Genomic DNA, 18,520 nt, shown 5'->3' on the forward strand with positions numbered 1-18,520 from the left:
CCTCAAGTCACGGTTAAAATTGATTCTCCTGTCTCCTCTCTTCTTGTTTGTCACTAGCCTATCAAGCTTGGAGATCATCTCAACAGCATACTCCTGGGCATGTGTGAGGATGTCATTTACGCCCGTGTGTCTGTACGGACTGTTCTGGATGCCTGCAGTGCCCACATAAGGAACAGCAACTGTGCCCCTTCTTTCTCATATGTGAAGCAGTTGGTCAGACTGGTTCTGGGAAGCCTGTCTGGGGTAAGTCTGTGTCAGCGTTTGAGGAAACAATAGAGGTGAGCAGGAAGAGAGCAAAAGTGCTAATTCAGAGTCACTCTGCAGTCTTTCTTCCTCTTGTTTTGGTATGTTGCAATTTTGACAAGGGTGAGTGTTGAAAGGAGAGAACAGCTTCTGTCCCCATGTAGCAGTTTGTACACTTGACAGTTCCTCCTGGAACATGCATTCATGAATTTCTGAAGAGCTCATTTTGTGAACTGTCTTCATTTAAAAAAAATTAGAGAGAAACAGGAGAACAAGGTGATGAACTGTAGGGCAAGGCTTAGACTTGTTGCTACTTGAAATGCTTCAGAAATGATTGCTGTGAGTTTACTTTAACTTGAAGTTATGCTTGACTTCTGGAGAGTTCTTATGAACAGAAGGAAGGACTCTTTAGGCAGTGTGCCAATTCTCTTGCACTTCTGCTCAGCTCTTGAATATGAGAATTGTGGGGGATTTTATTGTCTAATAATGACCAAACTGTTTTTAAAAGTGAAAGAAATTACATGAGCTCATCTTGCAAAGTTACTATTCCTGATGGGCAACTTCTCTCTTCACCTAAACCATTACAGCATAACTTCAGAATAGTTAGATAATTTTAAGTAAATCAAGGAAGACCATAAATTGTCATAGAATCATAGAATGGTTTGGGTTAAAAGAGACCTTAAAGCTAGATGTAATCTCCCTGCCATGGTCAGGGATACCTTTTGCAAGAGAGCTCCATCCAGCCTGGCCTTGAACCCTTCCAGGGAAAGGGCATCTACAACTTCTCTGGGCAACCTGTGCCAGTGCCTCACCCCCCTCACACTAAAGAACTTCTTCCTAATAGCTAATCTAAATCTACTCTCAGTTTGAAGCCATTTTCCTTTGTCCTGTCAATACACGCGCTTGTAAATAGTTTCTTTCTGTCTTTCTTGTAGGGTCCCTTCAGGTACTGGAAGGTCACAGTTAGGTTGCCCCAAGCCTTTTCTTCTCCAGCCTGAACAGCCCCAATTCTCTCAGCCTTTCCTCATAGGAGAAGTGCTCCACCCCTCTAATCAGCTTGATGTCCTTTCTCTGGACTCGCTCCAGCAGGCCCAGTGTTGTCTAGAGAGACAACACTGAAATTACATGAAAAAAATGTTTAATTGCTGATGCTTCCCTTATTTTTAATTTTTTTTTAATAAAAGGGTATGATCTAATTGTTAGATAGTTCCTTTATATATCTGGTTTGGAAATGCTTGCAGAAAGTGAGAGGTCCCACATTTGTCTAATATTTGACAGCAGCTGATTGTGCCAGGTCTCCAGAAATAGTGCTGAGCCTGAGCTCCACAAAGCATTGTCTAGTCTGTGAGGTATGTCTGTCAGTCCAGTGCTCCTCACTGCAGTGTCTGAAGTCTTGTGTAGTTGCCAAGTGGAACTAGGCTGTGGTTCAGTGAAATACAAGGCTACAGGGGCCTCCATCAGCGGTGCTGTTAAAATAAAGATCCAGATTTTAAACCGGGCCACAATCTATAGAAACAGCCACTCTGGAAAGTGAGTCATTATTCTGCAAGTTGTTGATGGCCATTTCAGGGTAGCAAGTTTTCTGCTTTTCGTCCTCATGTTCTTGTCAGCAGGCTTTCAGGGAGTCTGGGGTTAGTGTGGCAGACTGAGCTGGACCAGCCTGCCCAAGACACTAACAGTGCTCCCAAGTACTTGTTCTGAAATCCAGCAAGTGTGCTCCCAGTCTGCTGTCCATGTTGTTAATGAAGGAGTGGGACTAGCATTATCCAGTGCTGAAGCTTTGCTTATTTCCTCTGCCAGTAACCTTTTTTAATTCTGAACATGCCACTGCACTAGCTTTGCAAGAAGACAAGAAAAAAAAACCTAGCTGAATAGAACCAAGAGTTAACAGAGCAATGACAGCAAAGCTGTGCTGCTAGGTTTTTGTGCACCTTAGCCAGCCAGCCCTGCTGGCTTTAATGTTCAGTGCTCTGTATATGTGTTGGAATTTTTTAAGTTAACAAGAAAAATGTATAAATTTTGTTTTTTCAGAGGCAGAGTACCTTATTATTCCAAGGATGGCATGCTCTAATCTTGATGGGCCTCATCAAAAGGTTGAGGGGTGTTATCTCTGTAACTGGTCATTTGGTGGTATCTGAAGCACAGCTGAGAGGTCCCATTTGAATGCTTTCATTTGCCATGTTAATATGTTTTGTGAAGGGCAATATAACCCCAGGCTGATTCAGTCTCTTGCATGTTAACTCAGTTGTATTGTAACTGTGAAGTCTGCTTGATTTCTCCTTCCCTCCTGCTGTCCAGGTTACACTCCCACTATATGGAAAGATCTCACTAAGAATGTTTTGTTGTAGCAAATAAACTCTTCTTTGAATGTTTGTACATATGAAAGCTTTTCCTAGGGAAGTAGTGATTTAAAAAAAATAAGGTTAAGTGAAAAGTTAGTGGGAGTAAAAGGAATGACACGTGAAAGGAATGTGCCTGAGGGCTGAAGAGGCTGCTCACAGATGGGTGCATGTGATTTGGCATGTGCAGTCAGTCCTGTGAGGGTAAAAGACAGTTCTTCCTGTTATGCAGAAAACTCCTCGGTAGAACTAGGCAAGTTCTAGTCATGTCGTAATCATGGAAAATGGTTTTGAGTGCTGCTGTCCCTTCAGTTTGCTGTAGGGATGGAATGTGTTTAAATTGTGATCTCAATTTAATCTTAGCGGAAAAAAGGTAGACCAAATGGGTAGTTAAATAAAGTGCACACTGTTCAAATATGGATAATTTGAGGGGATATTCTCACTGATGAATCAGTTCTTTATTAAAAAGGTTGAACTCCCATTCTGCACTTAACTGTTTGACACTGACTAATATTGTGCATTTACATAAAAACAATGCTTGTTTCGTACTAATATGAGCTCTTCCTACCTTTTGACTTTGTTACTGCCTTTTTTTGCAGATGGATCAGCTGTCTTGTAATGGAGATAGAAAATTGCAGCCAGACAGGAGCCAGGCTATTCGGGAGAGGCTGAGGGGGAAAGGGCTTCCCACAGGTAAGTGCTTCATTGCAGCCCTGGGGAAGACCAAGTTTGGGTAGATTTTGCAAGCAAAGAAATCAAATAGAGGAGGACTTGCTTACATTCACAGAACTCTGATGGTTCAGTGTCTGGCTAAATGTTGGTGATGGTGACAGGTGGTGATGGTTTCAAGAAAATATTTGTCTTTTTTCAGTTCAGTCCTTATGGTAGGAACAGGTTTTAAAGGCTCTCAGCCAAATGTTTTGATTCTGGAGCAAAGAGATTTTCAGCTGGAGGTTGGTCAGCTAGAGGAACAGGTAGCAGCTTTTCCTTGTTCCCTCTTTCCTGTGGACTCTGCTCTCTCATCATAGCTCTAATTGCATCCCAGGGAGCTCTGGACTCTTCTCCCTGCACACAAAGCTCTTTTGCTGCCCTTTTTTTTTTTTTTTCTGAAGAGAAGTGGTATATGTTTTATCACAGTTCTCCTAAGCCTTGATAGTGTGAGGTAGATAAGGAGGCCAGGTAGGGTTGTACTTTACTTCAGGGAAGTAAGGAAACAGGGAGGAGACAGATGGTTGCTGTTGCCCCTGTGGAGGAAAAAGGATAAAGTGATGTAGGTTGAATGCTGATGTTTGCCATGACTTTTTGTTGTTTAAGATCATAGATGTTGTTTAAGGTCGTTGGCAGCATCAGCAGCATCAGCTCTGTGCTAGGCTTTTCAGACAAGAGGACATATTCTTCCAAAATGCTGGTCTCTAATTTTTCTGGAAGAATTGTGGAGCTGAGCAGGAACATTTTATAAGGCATCAGCTGGGACCAGTCTAAGTCATTGCAACAAAGATATGTTGCTGATGTGCTCAAGTTGCTCCTCTGTTCTTTGGCTTTGTGTCAAACAACAATGCAGTGAAAAGCAGGAACTGAAATAACCCATGAAGTTGTAAGTGGCAATATGAACTGCAGAAATTAGACACAAGTCTGGCAAGGGATTGGTGGTCTTTATTTATTGAGATATATGTAGATAGATAGATAGAGATATAGATAGATAAGTTGTTTGTTTTTTTTTTTTTTTAAGATGCGGCTAGATTACGCTACTGTTTGATATAAAACACTTACGGCAGTGGTTGTCAGCCCTTCCCTTACGGCACTATGTGTTTAGGAACAGTTTCTGGTACAAGCTGTTTCTTATTTTCTGTTTCTGGCACAAATTCACTGTTCTGACTGCTTTCTCAGGGGTTTTGTTTTCTTATTGGTTCTTTTGGGTTTTTTTTTAACAGAATATTTCTGTAGCAATAGGGAGATCTTTTAGAAATACAGGGTTTGGGACTGGATCAATCTAGTTGACTGGATTCATAAACTGTGTAATGTCTGCCTTTTCTGAACTTCTTAGGAGCTTTCTTAAAATAAATTCTTTCTTAGTGGTTCACACTAATTTTAAGGTTTGAACCAGAACCTTATTTTTCTGGTTGCTAATTTGTTTATTCTTTAACCCTATGCTTCCCAGTCTCTAGTGTTGTCCAATAAACTTTGTTCTTTTGCCAGTACTACTCTATTCCATATTTTTTTCAAGAACTTTATTTAAGCACAATGCCTTTCTACCTCAAGTTTTTAGTTTCTATAGCCTCTTTCCATCCCCTGTTCTGCTTTTTATTCTGTAACCATAATTAACTGTGTTTTGGTAATGATCAAAATATTTATAAAGTTTTGGGGACATAGCACGGTTGTCTTTAAAGTCCGTTCTCACTGCATTAGCAAACTGATTATTCTTTTCTTTGTTGTTTCTAGTTTTCTGTTCTCTAATACAACTGACCAGTCTTTCGCTGTTTTGTTATTAATTTGCATAGAAAATCTTTAACTCTTTTTAAATGTTGGTGGTTTGAGGAGTTTAGTTTCTCTGTCCATTTGTTTTCCTACCCACAACTTTGTTTAAACTTTTTAGCAGATTTTTCTTTCTCCTGAAGTAATGCTTGTCCCCAGTATCTTTATTATATCTTAACAAAAAACCTTTTGTTTTAGGTTCTGCTAAATTTTGGACATCGCTGTATTAGCTCCAGCCAATATCTTCATGGCTTAATGGGTCAGCACCAGGGTGAATAACATGTAATGTCTGAAACTTCCTCTGAGGACTCTGTCTTAACTCAGAGGAAGTAGACTAGATGATCCAATTGCTGGTTTTTTACTGTATTCTCTAACTTGAAAAAAATGTAATGGGTAGAATGTTTTTTCCTCTTATTCTTGGAGACTGAGTCCACTTGGCTCAGCTGCTATCAACCAGTAAGTTTAACAGAGAGTTTTAAGCGACCTTGGTCAAAATTACTTTCTGAAAGTAAAGTTCTCTTTTTAGGGAACTTCATACTATCTGAAGAGTTCTAATTTAATAAAATCTTTACTCAAATAATATTTGTGAAATGAGAGAACCTAATAACCCCCAGACTACAAAGTTGGCTGAATAGTCGTCCTCCCTTAACACCTGTTCCTGTGAAGTTCATTGAAAGTGCTTGCATGTGTAGAGTGTTACAGAAGATGTGTGGCAGCCTAGGGAATAAATGTTTGTGCCTCACTCTTCCAGTGCAAACATTATATTGTCTGCATAATTCCAAGCCTGGTCTGAAAGGTACAAGTGATTTATGAGATGCTCTTGAGTACTTGATTTTTTTCTATTCTTTTCAAGATGAACTGTCAATGAACACAAGTGCTTTTCACTTACCTTGTAGGGTTTATGATATTTTGGTATTATGGTTCTGTCATCCCCCCCATCCCTAGAAGCAGAAAATATTTTCAATGGTTTCTGGTATTTGAGTCTCTATTTTCATTTTAAAAAATGGAAATCACTCATTCATTTGTTTTATGTATTGCCTGACCTGCTTCCACTCAAACATTTCCAATTTCTCTGTATCACGTTATTTACTTGTGGAACTAATTTTTCTCCTTTTCCTTAGAAGCTTTACTACCTTCTTAGCTTCTCCAAAACCTTTCCCAATCTTCAGTTCCCAGTTTTCATAGTGTGCCTTAATAGCACCATCTGCTCTTTATTTTGATCTTCAATACATTGCTTGATCTTCATTTTGCTGAGACCTCAGGCAATTGTAATGTACAAAACAGAACCCCTCAAGTAACCACACCAGTTCTTGCTGTTTTCTGTTCTGTTTTTACACTGATGTTAAGTACACTGAGTCATGTATTTGGAAGTAAGTGAGGACCCAGTGAAATGGGTGTCTGATACTAATGGGCAACAGCTTGCATTTAATTCAGGGAAGTTCAGTGCTTGTTATTTCTTTTTCTGCAATGCTGTGTTGGTTTGCTGGTGCAAATTCAGTCACTAACAGCACAGATCAGCTGCCCTGGGAGCACAGCTGTAAATTTCAGGGAAAGTGAGCTATAGAATGTAGCGCTGATTATATTGGTTGATAATCTCATGGATTGAGGAGCCACAAGTAGAAGGCCAGGTGAAGGTTTAAGAAAAATGTTACAATTTTAAAAAAAAGCCAACAGAACCAAAACAACTCAAGAAGGCACAAAGTCCTTTTCCCCTGATTTGTCACTGAGCTGTTCTGCTGCTGTGTGTAGCTGAAATAAATGCCTCTTAGTCCAGTTGCAAATTGGCAAGCATTTAATAGGTCAGTAAGCTACTTAGAGACAATTATGATTTTGAACCTTCATCTTTCTAATGAGTTAGAAGTTCTGTGAGTCATCTTTCACCCTTTTCTTGGGTTTAACTGCCTCTGAGAACACATTTTGGGTCAAGTTTAGCACTGGGATGATTGGAGGGGGTGAGGTGGGTGCACATAAGAATGTATATAACTTTCCTAGTCACTTCCCTGTGTATTGCAAGTAAAGTAAATATAGTGAGCAGCAATCTTTGCTGGAAAGGACAGAGGACTTGTCTGATGTTCACTGAGGTGAAGTTCTGTTGAATTGTGAAAATTTTAGAATTCATGTTGAATAGAATAGCTGTCAAATGGAGAAAAAAACAGCATAAGGGGTATGGCATTTATTGTGAACTTTGGAGTATTGGAAAATTACTTGGAGCATGTAATTTAAAATAAGTTGTGCTGATAAGTCATGCTAAGTTCATGAATACAAGAGATGGTTCAGGAAGAGATGTGCTTCTAATTGGAGAGTAGCCAACTAATGCCTTAGATACTTGCAGTCTTTGTAAAATGATACGATTTTTCCTTTATTTGAATTTCATTATTGTTTGGATCAGTTTTCCATACCATGTTAATCCACAATTATAATTGCCAGGACTTTATTGTTGACTTAGGATAAATGTTTTGAAATTTTTTCACCTCACATGTTTAAATCAAATATTTTGCTCACCTTATGTAACCAGCTTCGATATTTTCAGCTATTCATTTCCATCTTTATGTCTTCAAGATAATTATTAAATTAATAAACAGCTATGTGTTAATACTCTCCCCAGTTAAATTTAGATTTTTTTTGTCTCTTCCGTGACTCACTTTCTGTGGCTATCTTGGTGAATGAGTTTTACAGCAGGGTTGGCTGCAGAAGTAATTTATTGTAAATTAATATTACAGAATGTTTGGTTTTAGTCAAGTCATATTCGGAACACAGTGTTTAGGAACTGACTTAGCCGGAAGAAATAAAAGCAGTGTGAAACTGTCATGAGTCATCTGAACCAACGAGTTACTTAATTTTTGTACTTGAAAACACCTTAGACCTTAAAAGAGTTCTTACATCAAGAATTATATGTGAAAGTTACTTAATTGGCTTCATAAAGTTCTTTTGGTGTGGCAAAAGATTAAATAACTGTCCAACTCTTCCAAACATAAAGCAAGAATTAATTCACTCTTTTACTCTTTGTCACAATTTATCTTTGAAAAGGATATGTAGGCTATTAAATGCTCAGTTGAAATCTCCCTAACTTGTACTTGCCTGGAAACCTGCTTTCCAACCATCTAATACCTGAAATCCTGCACCTTGTGTATTTCTTTGCAAAGTTCCAATTTGCGTTGATGATCCATGACCACCAAGAACAGACCTTTGCCAGAGATGTTTAATCTTCTAAAGAGTTGAAGCTAACAGGTGTCTTGCCTTTTCTACCATGAGGATCCCTGATTTTAACTTGACTTTTACAATGTGGTAGACTGTCACAAGTCCAACTCATATATTATAATATTACAGTTGTATTCTGACCTCTTTTCTCTGCCAAAAATATATGCCCCATGAATGAAGGCTTGAAATTAATTTAAAAGATCATTTAGATTCACCTTAACTGTACACAATAGGAAATATTTGGAAATAGTGATCAAAATTGTGGATGTTGGTCAACTCCCTGAATGAAGGCTTGAAATTAATTTAAAGATCATTTAGATTCACCTTAACTGTACACAATAGGAAATATTTGGAAATAGTGATCAAAATTGTGGATGTTGGTCAACTCCCTGTTTAATTAGACTGTGTGCACTATCAGGTGTAACAAAAATGGTAGGTGTTGTAAACTGAATGAAAAATGCTAAGTGCAGCTGCTTTTAATTTTAACAATATTCTACTGTTTAATTACCACTCTCCATAATATCAACAAAAAACTCAATTAAATTAAAAAGTACCCATTTTGCTCTTGATCCAGGGAAGTTGATTGTGCATTATGTTTTCATTCCCGATCTGGGTGAAAACACCACTTTTGGTCTATAAAGAAATGGTTTATGGTGATTACCTCCATGTGTGAACTGAAGTAGCTTAAACATTATCTTGATAAATGTAAACACACAGACTTAAATTATCAAAAACTACAGCGCAAACTTATTTCCATTTACTTGAAAGTCTGTCATCTGTAAATCTGCTAAATATACTTTTTATTTCTTTTTTATTTCCTCTGGCTCCTCAGTTCCAGAAAAAAAAAGAACTGAGTAGGTGGAGAATAACTTCCAGAGTTCAGCAAAACCAAATTAAAGCCAGATGAAGATTTCTTGTTGAAAGAAAAAAAAATTATTCTTTTTCACTCCAAAAGCCATGCCTGTTTTCTTCCAAGAAGCGCTTCTGTTTTCATCTAGTAGTACCGGTGGTTGGCATTGGTGGAGATCTTTAAATTTAGGTATAATTTCTCCAGGTACAGGGAGCTTCCAGCTTGTGCTATTGGAAATGCTTCCAGAGCAGTGCTGAGGACAAACTCAGAACTCTGAAGCTAAAACAAGAATGGACACAAAGATCAGTCAGGAAACCAATCCAGAGGTGCCAAATGCTGTCTCTGTGCAGAAAAGTAGCTGTATCACTGAGCTTCTCCTGGGATACACGAAAATCCAGGAAGGGAGTAGCTAGGTGGATCTTTTGCCTACTTAGTTGAGAAATGTACCAAAAAACCCTGACCCATGAAGCTGAGTGGGAAAGAGCAATGGTTGCCTTTTCCTGCAGAGGTGCCTAGGAAGGGAAGAGATAAAATGCTGCATTTCTGAAATATGAAGGGCTGCTTGGCAAGGCTCACTACCACTGTTCTGAACAAGATGCCTGGTTTTTTGAGCTGTTTGGTGTTTTTTGATAGAAGAGCTGTCAGTCCAAAGCAGAATGCAATTTTTTATACAGGATTTATAATTTGGCCATTACATATAGTGCTTTCAGCAGTCCTTGTGTCCAGTTCAATTCTTCCTTCACAGAGAATACATTGTTTAGGAGTATTTCCGTCTGAAACTTGGATTTTTCTCAATAATTTAGAAAGTAAAAGAAAAGAGGGGGTGCCATTCCTAGCAGTCAACCCACAGGCTACATCTGGCTTTGTTGTCTTCTGTTTGGCTGTTAGCCTGCCCCAAAGGGATTGCAAACCCAACTCCTCCATCAGCTACCCACTCATATTTTAGAAACTAACCGCATTGTCTGGGGAGAAAGAGGTTTTTTTCCTATTGCTTTGTTTTCTGTACAAAGATGGCGTGGGAGATGTTTTTTAAACTCCTGTATAATAATTTCCTCTCTTGAGACCTTCCAATCTGGCAGTGATGGTGTGTGTTCTCATGCACATGTGGACAGTCTTTCCCTGCTCCCCCCAGCCCCTCTTCCTAACCACCCCCCACTCCCATATGTGTGCATCTACACACATCCACAAGTCAAAATCCATAATAGAGTTGAAAAAGGTGTTCTGTTTTGTGCAAACAAAAGGAAGGGGCAGGCAGAAAGACTTGAAAGTAAATTGAGTTGAGTTTAGGCAGCAAAACCAGATACAGTATGTGATAGTACCAACAGTGTTTGTGCTTGCTAACCATTGGATTAATTGCCTGTATGCTCAAGCTGGTACAGAAGTAATCACACACAGACTGGATTTAGTTAGACAACAGCTCTCTCTCAGAGGAAAATCAACCAGATTACTGTCAGCCTGAGTGAAAGATGGTCTGTGAATGACACTGGTAAAAGGGTGTAGTTGCATGCATTGCTGAAAAGACCAAAGGAAGAAGGAAGCAGATCTATGGTTATTTAACAAATGTAACATCTGGCAGTTGAAGGTGTGTGTGGAAAACTAGTAGAGTTTCATTTTAGCACCACAAGGGAATTTAATAGTGAACTCCTGGTGATTAATTGCTATTTTTATTGTATATATTCCCTCACTATATATTATACACTGGAATCATACAGTTACTGTAATTGCATTTGAATTATTTACAGTAATTATAAATAATTGCACTAATGTAACATCAAGCAGAGGATAAACACCCAAGGGCGATATGAGGAATCAAGAACCCATACACTCTTCAGATGAGCAAGGACGAGAGTTCAGTGCAACAGAGAAGTAACTGGGGAAGGGGAAAGTATTCCTTTTGAAGTTGCTTACATGCTGCAGCATCTTAATTGCTAATGGCTTGTTCTGTCACCCTCACTGTCAACCAGGCACTGCTGTCCTGTTACTCACCTGGGTAACTGAAGCCTGGAGTAGCTCTGTGTGGTCTCAGGTGGTGTAATTAATGTCTTCAGTCGAGCCAAGATACTTGGGATAGGTCTCCAGAGTTTCTATTACAAATACAAGCTTTTTTATTTTTTTTAAAGAGGAAGGTCGTAGCATGAGTTTGCATTATAAAGATATACAAGTTCCCTTATGCGGGTTCCTTTTGATCATTAGTTAGATATTTATTCCTTGTATATAGATTTTTGCTAGTGGTGCTTTCCTTCATTTTTCCACACATTTCATTATACAAGCTGGGGGGGAAAAAGCTGAAGAATAAACCACATATTGACTTAATGAATTTGGTCTTGAGCATGCCATTCAACTGAAAATCCATGTGTTTAAGAAGGAATATTACTCCAGTCTGCTCTGTTTTGGAGGTGTACTGTTTTTTGGAATCTGGATATATGAGCCTTGTGCTGAAAGAGACTTCCTGCAGTCATTTAAGACTCTTGATCCAAGTAATGCTGAGGTAGTGGAGGAAGTCCAGGATTAAAAAAGTGAAAATACCTTCACAGTTGATCGTGTGACTTACAAAGTCTATAATAGTACTTCAAAAAAGGAAGAAGGGATGAGGACAGTTAAAAACAGAAATATTGGCTTGGACTGATTGCTGGTTGCCTAATCCAATTTTTCTACTGGTATTTGCACTTGAATTACTTCTGTGCTGAGAAGTCTTGCCCTCAATCCCTGGCCTCTGCGCTCTGGTGCTAAAAGCAGCATGTCGTTCTGGCTGGGATAAAGTACAGGTCTGAAAGTTCTCTATTGCTGCTTTGTTTCAGTTTGCCCTCTCAAGATACCCAGGCTGTGCAGTCCTTGCCCCACAGTCTCATTTTTTTCCACTTCTCTGAGGATGATTTTTAACCAGCCCATGTTGGCACTGTCAGTCAGTTTGGTCAGAGCTTGTTGAAATAATGTCATGTAGAGAGGGATGGATTTTGCAGAGGTGGGAAGACTTGGCAAGGCTGATGAAAAGCAGAAGTGGGAATGGGAAGAGTAATAAAGGACAGATGAAAGACTTCCAAGAGAATTTTGCAGTCTCAAGCCTGAATACTGAGGCCAGCTGTAGATTCATTTTGGTACTATGTAGAAATCTCTCGCTGACTGCAGAAGTCAATGTGGATCTGAGTTAGACCTGTAGAGTGGAAGAGCAGCGTGAAAGTGGAGCACCTCCTGCACTGCTTCCTGGCAGGACAGCTCATCTCCTGTCTCATCATGCCCTTAGCTGGCTGAGTGGCAAAGCTTGGCTATGAGTACCTCCCTAGCCACTGCCCATGAGACAATGCTCATGGCCTTCACTTTTCTGGTTAGGGGAGGCTCAGTGGATGGCTGACGTGAGGAGTAGAGAGCATCTCTTGTGTGCTGAGGCAAAGGAGCTTGTGTCTTCTGTGCTTCTGTGCAAACAGGAAATAGCTTCTGTATGTCCAAGTCCACAGCTTTGGTGAGGAGGATGCTCCTCATCCCCAGCACTCTTTTTGACTGACAGGAGGGCTCTTTAGCTGCAGTTCTCACCAGTACACAGCAAGAGAGGCTTGTGTCTCTGGAGTGCTGTGGTGAGGATATCCCCAGGTGCTAAAAGTACCTTGGGACTCTTTTCATTGCATGTGATCCTGCACCAAGAGCGGTGTGCAGAGACCTAAATGATCTTTTGAAGCAGGAATGTTCTTCTGAGTCATGACCGATGTGGTAGCAAGTAATCCTGTGTGCATAGCTGTGGTAGTGTATGGGAGTTGCAGCTGCCTGCTTCTCTTGATATTTTTCTGCTTTGTTTGCCTTTGTTTTATTCAGTAAGGACCCTGCATGTAAATGCTTTCAGTGTTAAAGAAGCGAGTGTTTGGGGTTTTTTTACAGTGTGTAGAGGAGGTTGCTTTGGTTTTTTCCAGCCTAAAATTGTCTTGGAACTCTCATTACTGGGGAGGATTCTCAGAGCTCCTTTTGATTTGTGTTCCTGTTGGCCATCTTAAAAAGCCAACTGCAGTGTTTAGTTTTTTGTCTCACAAATGACCGAGTTAAAATCCTGTTCAGGAATGTTTGTCCATGGTGCATGTACATGAATGTGAAGTGTATGTTTGCAGACTGGATATTGTCCCATTGCTTTAGATGGATAGTGGGAACTTCACAATGCACACTTATTTTTAAAAGGCTTTTTTGTGTGTGAATTATGCGTAGTTCACCAGCCTTAGGATGATGTACAGTCTGAGAATAAGGTAATAATATAATATTTACTTGACCACAAAGATAATTATATTTAGTTTAATATTAAAGCTATCTTTGTAAAATACATAATGAGGCATCAGATCCTTTTAGAAGATTAGTTTGTTCTCACTGGCAAAAGTGTTTCTTATTTTCTTGGCTAGAGCATGTGGGAATTGTGTGTGCTTTCTTACAAGACACCTTTTAGACAATCCAAACCCTAACATTTTATCATCATGTATTTGCACGGTGGTAGGAAGCAAGGGGCTACTTGGTTGCATTTGGCTTGAGTCTTGCTGGTTTTGATTGTTAGTTAAATATCACAGAAATAAAAACTACAAACTAAAAGCACAGCCCTTCTTGAAGAAGATTATCAGAGTTGAAAGGTGTTTACATCTTTAAAAGCTGTAAGCTTTTAAAGCATTAGTGACTACATTTCCAAACAGCCCTAAATCATTCTGTGAAATTCTGTTTGGAAGGATAACACTCTAGATAAAGATCATCAGGAGCCTGCTGTGCAAGTGAGGCAGTTTATTTCAATTGATGCAGGCAGGACTGTGTAGCATTCTTTAAGAGTAGTAGATACAGCACAGTGATTACTTTGAACTCATGACTGCTTGCTTTTGCAGTGAAATCTTCAAGGCTGCTCCTTCTTAAAGAATGTACATGGGGATATCACCATAAAGATGGAGTTAGCTCTAAGGAAGGCATCAGTCACATGCCATGCTGACTCCACCTGGGTCAAAATTTCTTGGTCACCATGATATGATAGTCTTCAGAGACGAGATATTTCATTCATATGGTTTGACCTCTGGCAGTTTCTTTTATTCTGGAAGTAATTTCATGAGAAGGGAGAGGGAGAAGAGAAACTTCCTAAGTATTGCAGATCCATGTGTTAGTGAAACTCAAAGGGTGCAGACTCATGGAATCATTTTAACCTTGGAAGCTTTGTTGGTTTTGTTTCAGAGTATTCATTACCAGGAGAGACCATAGTCACCAAAATTAGTCATTAGAGGAAGATCCAGGATTTTTATAATTCCTAAGTACACAGTCATTCTTTTCTTACTGCTGACTCTATTGCAGGCCATCTGTAAATCTGTAGAACAAACCTGGACTTGTTATTAAAACCTGTAGGCGGTGTATTTGGGTGTGAGAGGAATGGATGATTTCAGATTGATTATTAAGTAGTATTTTTGGTGATAGTCCAGGCTATTTTGAAAATGAAACTAATAAGAAAACTTTCAGCAAGTATGCAATAGTTTGGGGGTTTTTACTGTTAATACAGAATTATAGTATAGTAGGCCTTATTTTTTTCCTTTAGCAAATGAAATAAAATGGTCATCATGTATGAAGTAGTTGTATTTCTGTCTTTGTTGACTGAGGGAGGCCTTGGAGCAGCCTTCTCAATGCTTTGCATTGTAAAACCAATGCCCAAGCGTGTGTTCGTCATCCACTTTGACTAATTTGTGTTGGACTCCTGTGTATTAGGTAGAAAATTACATGTATGAAATGTCTCCTTATTCCAGGAAAAATGACGGTTGATGCACCTGATGGACACAGAGCTCACTTCTCTCAACAGACCACCCTTAACAAAGGACTTAGCAAGTCTATGGGATTTCTGTCCATTAGAGGAACACGAGACGAGGAAGAGTTTTTCCAGGGCATTTCTGCAGATTACAGTTCGGGCCAGGAAGATGTTTTCTGTCCTCATAGGTGTAAAGCCAGTGAGCTTGAGAAAAAAGGTCACCTTCACACAGATGTCCCTCCCAAACGGAAAATATGGGCTTCTTCCACAGATTTGCTTTGCACTACTGACAAGGCAGCTGAGAGGGACCATGCTGGAGGCCCTCACAGGCACAGCCATCAGTGTGAAACATTTACAGTACGGACTTCTACTACTGCCAGGAACAAGGAAGCAAGGTACTCTGATGGCAGCATAGCACTGGATGTCTTCGGACCACAAAAACTGGACCAAACACGCCACATGCCTGAGACATCAACTTCTGCAGCAATATCAAGTGCCTTTGACAGGATAAGAGAGAGACAGAAGAAGTTGCAGCTTCTGAGGGAAGCTATGAATGTAGAAGGTTAGTGAAGCTTTTTGATTTTCTCAGTATTCCACTCATCAAACAAAGATTTCTCATTATTATAAATTTGAGTTCTCTTGTAGCAGCTCTTGAAACAGCTGAGGTCTTTGCTTCATCTTTTTTTTTTTTGCATAAAATGAAGTCGTTAGAGCATCTGTTGCCAATGAAGATAACTGTGGTTGTCCAGATTGCTCACTCAGAATAGTTGATCTCTAACCAGTATCAAGCTCATCAATTACAATTAGAAAAAAATTAAAAGCTGGTAACAGCCAATTGTCAAGCAATTTTCCTTGAAGGAAGATTCTCATCTCCAGCTATTAGAGATGGATTTATGCCCCTGAGGAAAGGCAGAATTTCATCTCTGTATGTCTGGTTTTGTGCTGCATAACTCTGGACTTAAGCCTTTAAATATGACTTTTTTTGCCTCGTGTTCAGATCTTCACTTCAGTGGGAACACTTCACACAAGTTCCATCAGTTCATTAAGAAAATGCATGGGGGAAAAACAAGTATTCGTAATTGTTGTGGGGAAAGTTATAAAATTACCTTGATGCAGACCCTGTAACTGGAACTGCGTGCTTTATTTGCTTTGGTTTTGTGGGATGATTTTCAGGGGCTATAAATTTGAGACAGTTGGATAGAAACTGAGAGCAGAGCTGGATCCTGCTTGTGCTAGGCCAGAAAGCATCACTTGATAATCCAAGGTGTATGGTACAAGAGCTGTGTGTACAGAGCTGCCTCAGGCATTTACTCAGGTGCACTCAAAGACCTGTCAGTTAGCCTGCCTGTTGTGTGACAGAAGTAACTGTGAAAACACACCCCACCTTGGCCTCCTTCTTCTGCCTGAGGTGTAAACACCTCCATATTAAGGAGAGATGATAAAGCCTTTTATCGAGGTTGAATTTCTGAAAATGCCTGCTCATGCCCTTTGTGGCCATCTTGGGAGATGCTTATATTGCAATTATCACAGGAGGCCGGATCCTTTCCTGTGCATGTGAGCCTTTTGTTCCAGAAAGGAAGAGTGTTATTGAAATGGCATAGGCAGGTTAAAAAGCTGCTGTGATTTCTGTGCAGGTGCAGTTCTCTTGTGCTATCAGATCAGTATCTTCAGATGAGGGGATGAGGGTCACGTTATGGTGTGAAGAAATGAACACAGATAAAAGCAGCACTGTGGAGTTACCATTGTTTATCTCTATAGATGTTTATTATCTGTTGTTATCTACCAGGATGTCTGATGAGGTACAGGGAAGCTTGGTTGGCTTTTGGTTTAAAAGTTTGAAATCAACAGGGTCCATCTCAAGTATATGAGTCAACTCGGATCGCTGGAGATAGGCAGCTGACAGAGCTTAAGAGGAGGCCACTCCCAGCATTGGGAAAGCTCAATAGCCTTGTTGTTCAGGAGTGCAGCTTTGTGCAGGTTTGTGTTGCATAAGAGCAAAACCAAAAGCATGGCCAAACCCATTGATGAGCAATGGGTTTATCATTCTCATTCAGGCAGATTGGGAGATGGCAGAAAACAAAACATGCCCATGCCTTGCAAACTGAGATAGGTCAGATGTGTGAAACTACTCAATTCAAACGGGGAATGGGTGAAAGTGCAGTCAAAGTAAACTGGGGACTGGGCCTCAGTAGTCACAGAGGTTGAATGACAAACCTGTACAGGAAAGACTGAGGCAATAGCCTGACTCATTGCCCATCCTTCTGAATTACTTACTAAGAAAAAAGTAAAGACACTTTCTCAACAGGTAGCTGAGTTTCGGAGTTTTCTATTTTCAAGGAGGGTGTGTTTCACTCTTTAAGGTGGGAGTGTGTGCTTTACTGTTATATTTTAGGCTCTCAATTGTTCAATTTCTTCCATCAGTTAACTACTGAAAGAAAATCTTTTGGACGAGAAACTAGTTGTGAATGTGAATTTTTAATGAGCCAGTTTAAAGGAGTATTCTAGTAAGATGGATGATGAATGCTTTTTCGCATAAGAGTTAGTTGCTGTTATGTCTTACAGGGCTTGAGAAACCTGACTGGAAGTATCTATTCTGCCGTAGTGAGCAGTTACACAAAAGTCTTAATACATAAAGTCTGCTAGTCTGTTAAGACTTCTTTCCCTTTTCCTTTTTTTCTTCCCTACTGATCCTCATCTTACATTTTTTTAGACGAGACATGTCTCTTGAGATCTTTTGTAAAAAGTCTATTGCCAGTTTCATCTGTCAAAGAAATGAAAAATACAGTCTTGAGTTTTTTTGTGTGTTACTGTTGTATGTAATTTTGAAGTACTTAGTGGTTAGACAGATATTTCCACATCCAACACTATCATGTGTCAAGTGTGTGTGGAATTACTCTTCTGACCAGCACAGCTGAGAGGCATGAGTGAAAAATACAACAGAAGGAGAATAACTTTCTTCAAAAGGTCATGCAGTTTCGAATAAGGGTTCAGTTCAGTCTGGAGGGAGAGGAATGGGCAAGGAGTCACAGGAAACAGGGTTATGGCTAGGTAGAAGAGGAAACACAATCTGCCTTCTCTTTGTTAGGTCTGGGGATATTTTCACTTCAGTTGAGCCCAGGTCTAGGTCTCAGCTAAGCCTGTGTAAATTGTATTAAGCCTCTGCTTTTGGCTGTATACATTGTTTTTCCATTTTTGAATTGTGAAGTGACATTGGACTCTCTGTGAGTTGAACTTGGCAAGATAAAACTTCTCAAACTACAAAGGAATTTAAGTGACATATAGCTTATTTTTCTTTAACTTACTTTGGGTTAAGCTGGAAAACTTTTCTGTTATTTATGAAACCTTAAGGAGATGACTGCCTTGGAAAATGTTCTTATGCACAGGCTCTGGTGTGCCAAGCTTTCGCTCAGAACAGATTTTTACAAACTAAATTATAAACTCATGAAAAGCAGAGTTTATAGTGGAAAGAATGACAGAGCTTTAATTACAGCTGTGCTGTAGTACTTTGTAGTGAGCTGCAGACCATGTAAATTGCACTATAATATACTGTTAGAACATCTCAGATTTAGCCTCAAAAGGCTTCCAAGGACCGTGTCCTTGTGACTGCCTTGCTCTTGAACTTGCTGGCTTATGTTAATCTGCTGTACAGTTTCAGGGTTGAGGTTGTTTATCTCTTCTATACTG

General features: G+C 39.6%; 1 protein-coding gene across 1 annotated transcript in view; it reads left to right on the forward strand.

The window, feature by feature from the left end:
- The window catches only part of PTPN13 (protein tyrosine phosphatase non-receptor type 13), a 112,015-nt gene that overhangs the window by 39,307 nt on the left and 54,188 nt on the right, over positions 1–18,520 (forward strand). Inside the window, exons 5-7 of the mRNA XM_038134696.1 lie at positions 58–243; positions 3,182–3,275; positions 14,838–15,398. Coding sequence (XP_037990624.1) covers positions 58–243; positions 3,182–3,275; positions 14,838–15,398 — 841 coding nt within the window. The remainder of the gene's footprint in view (positions 1–57; positions 244–3,181; positions 3,276–14,837; positions 15,399–18,520) is intronic.

The sequence above is a fragment of the Motacilla alba genome, chromosome 4, assembly GCF_015832195.1.
Source record: "Motacilla alba alba isolate MOTALB_02 chromosome 4, Motacilla_alba_V1.0_pri, whole genome shotgun sequence".
Lineage (NCBI taxonomy): Eukaryota > Metazoa > Chordata > Aves > Passeriformes > Motacillidae > Motacilla > Motacilla alba.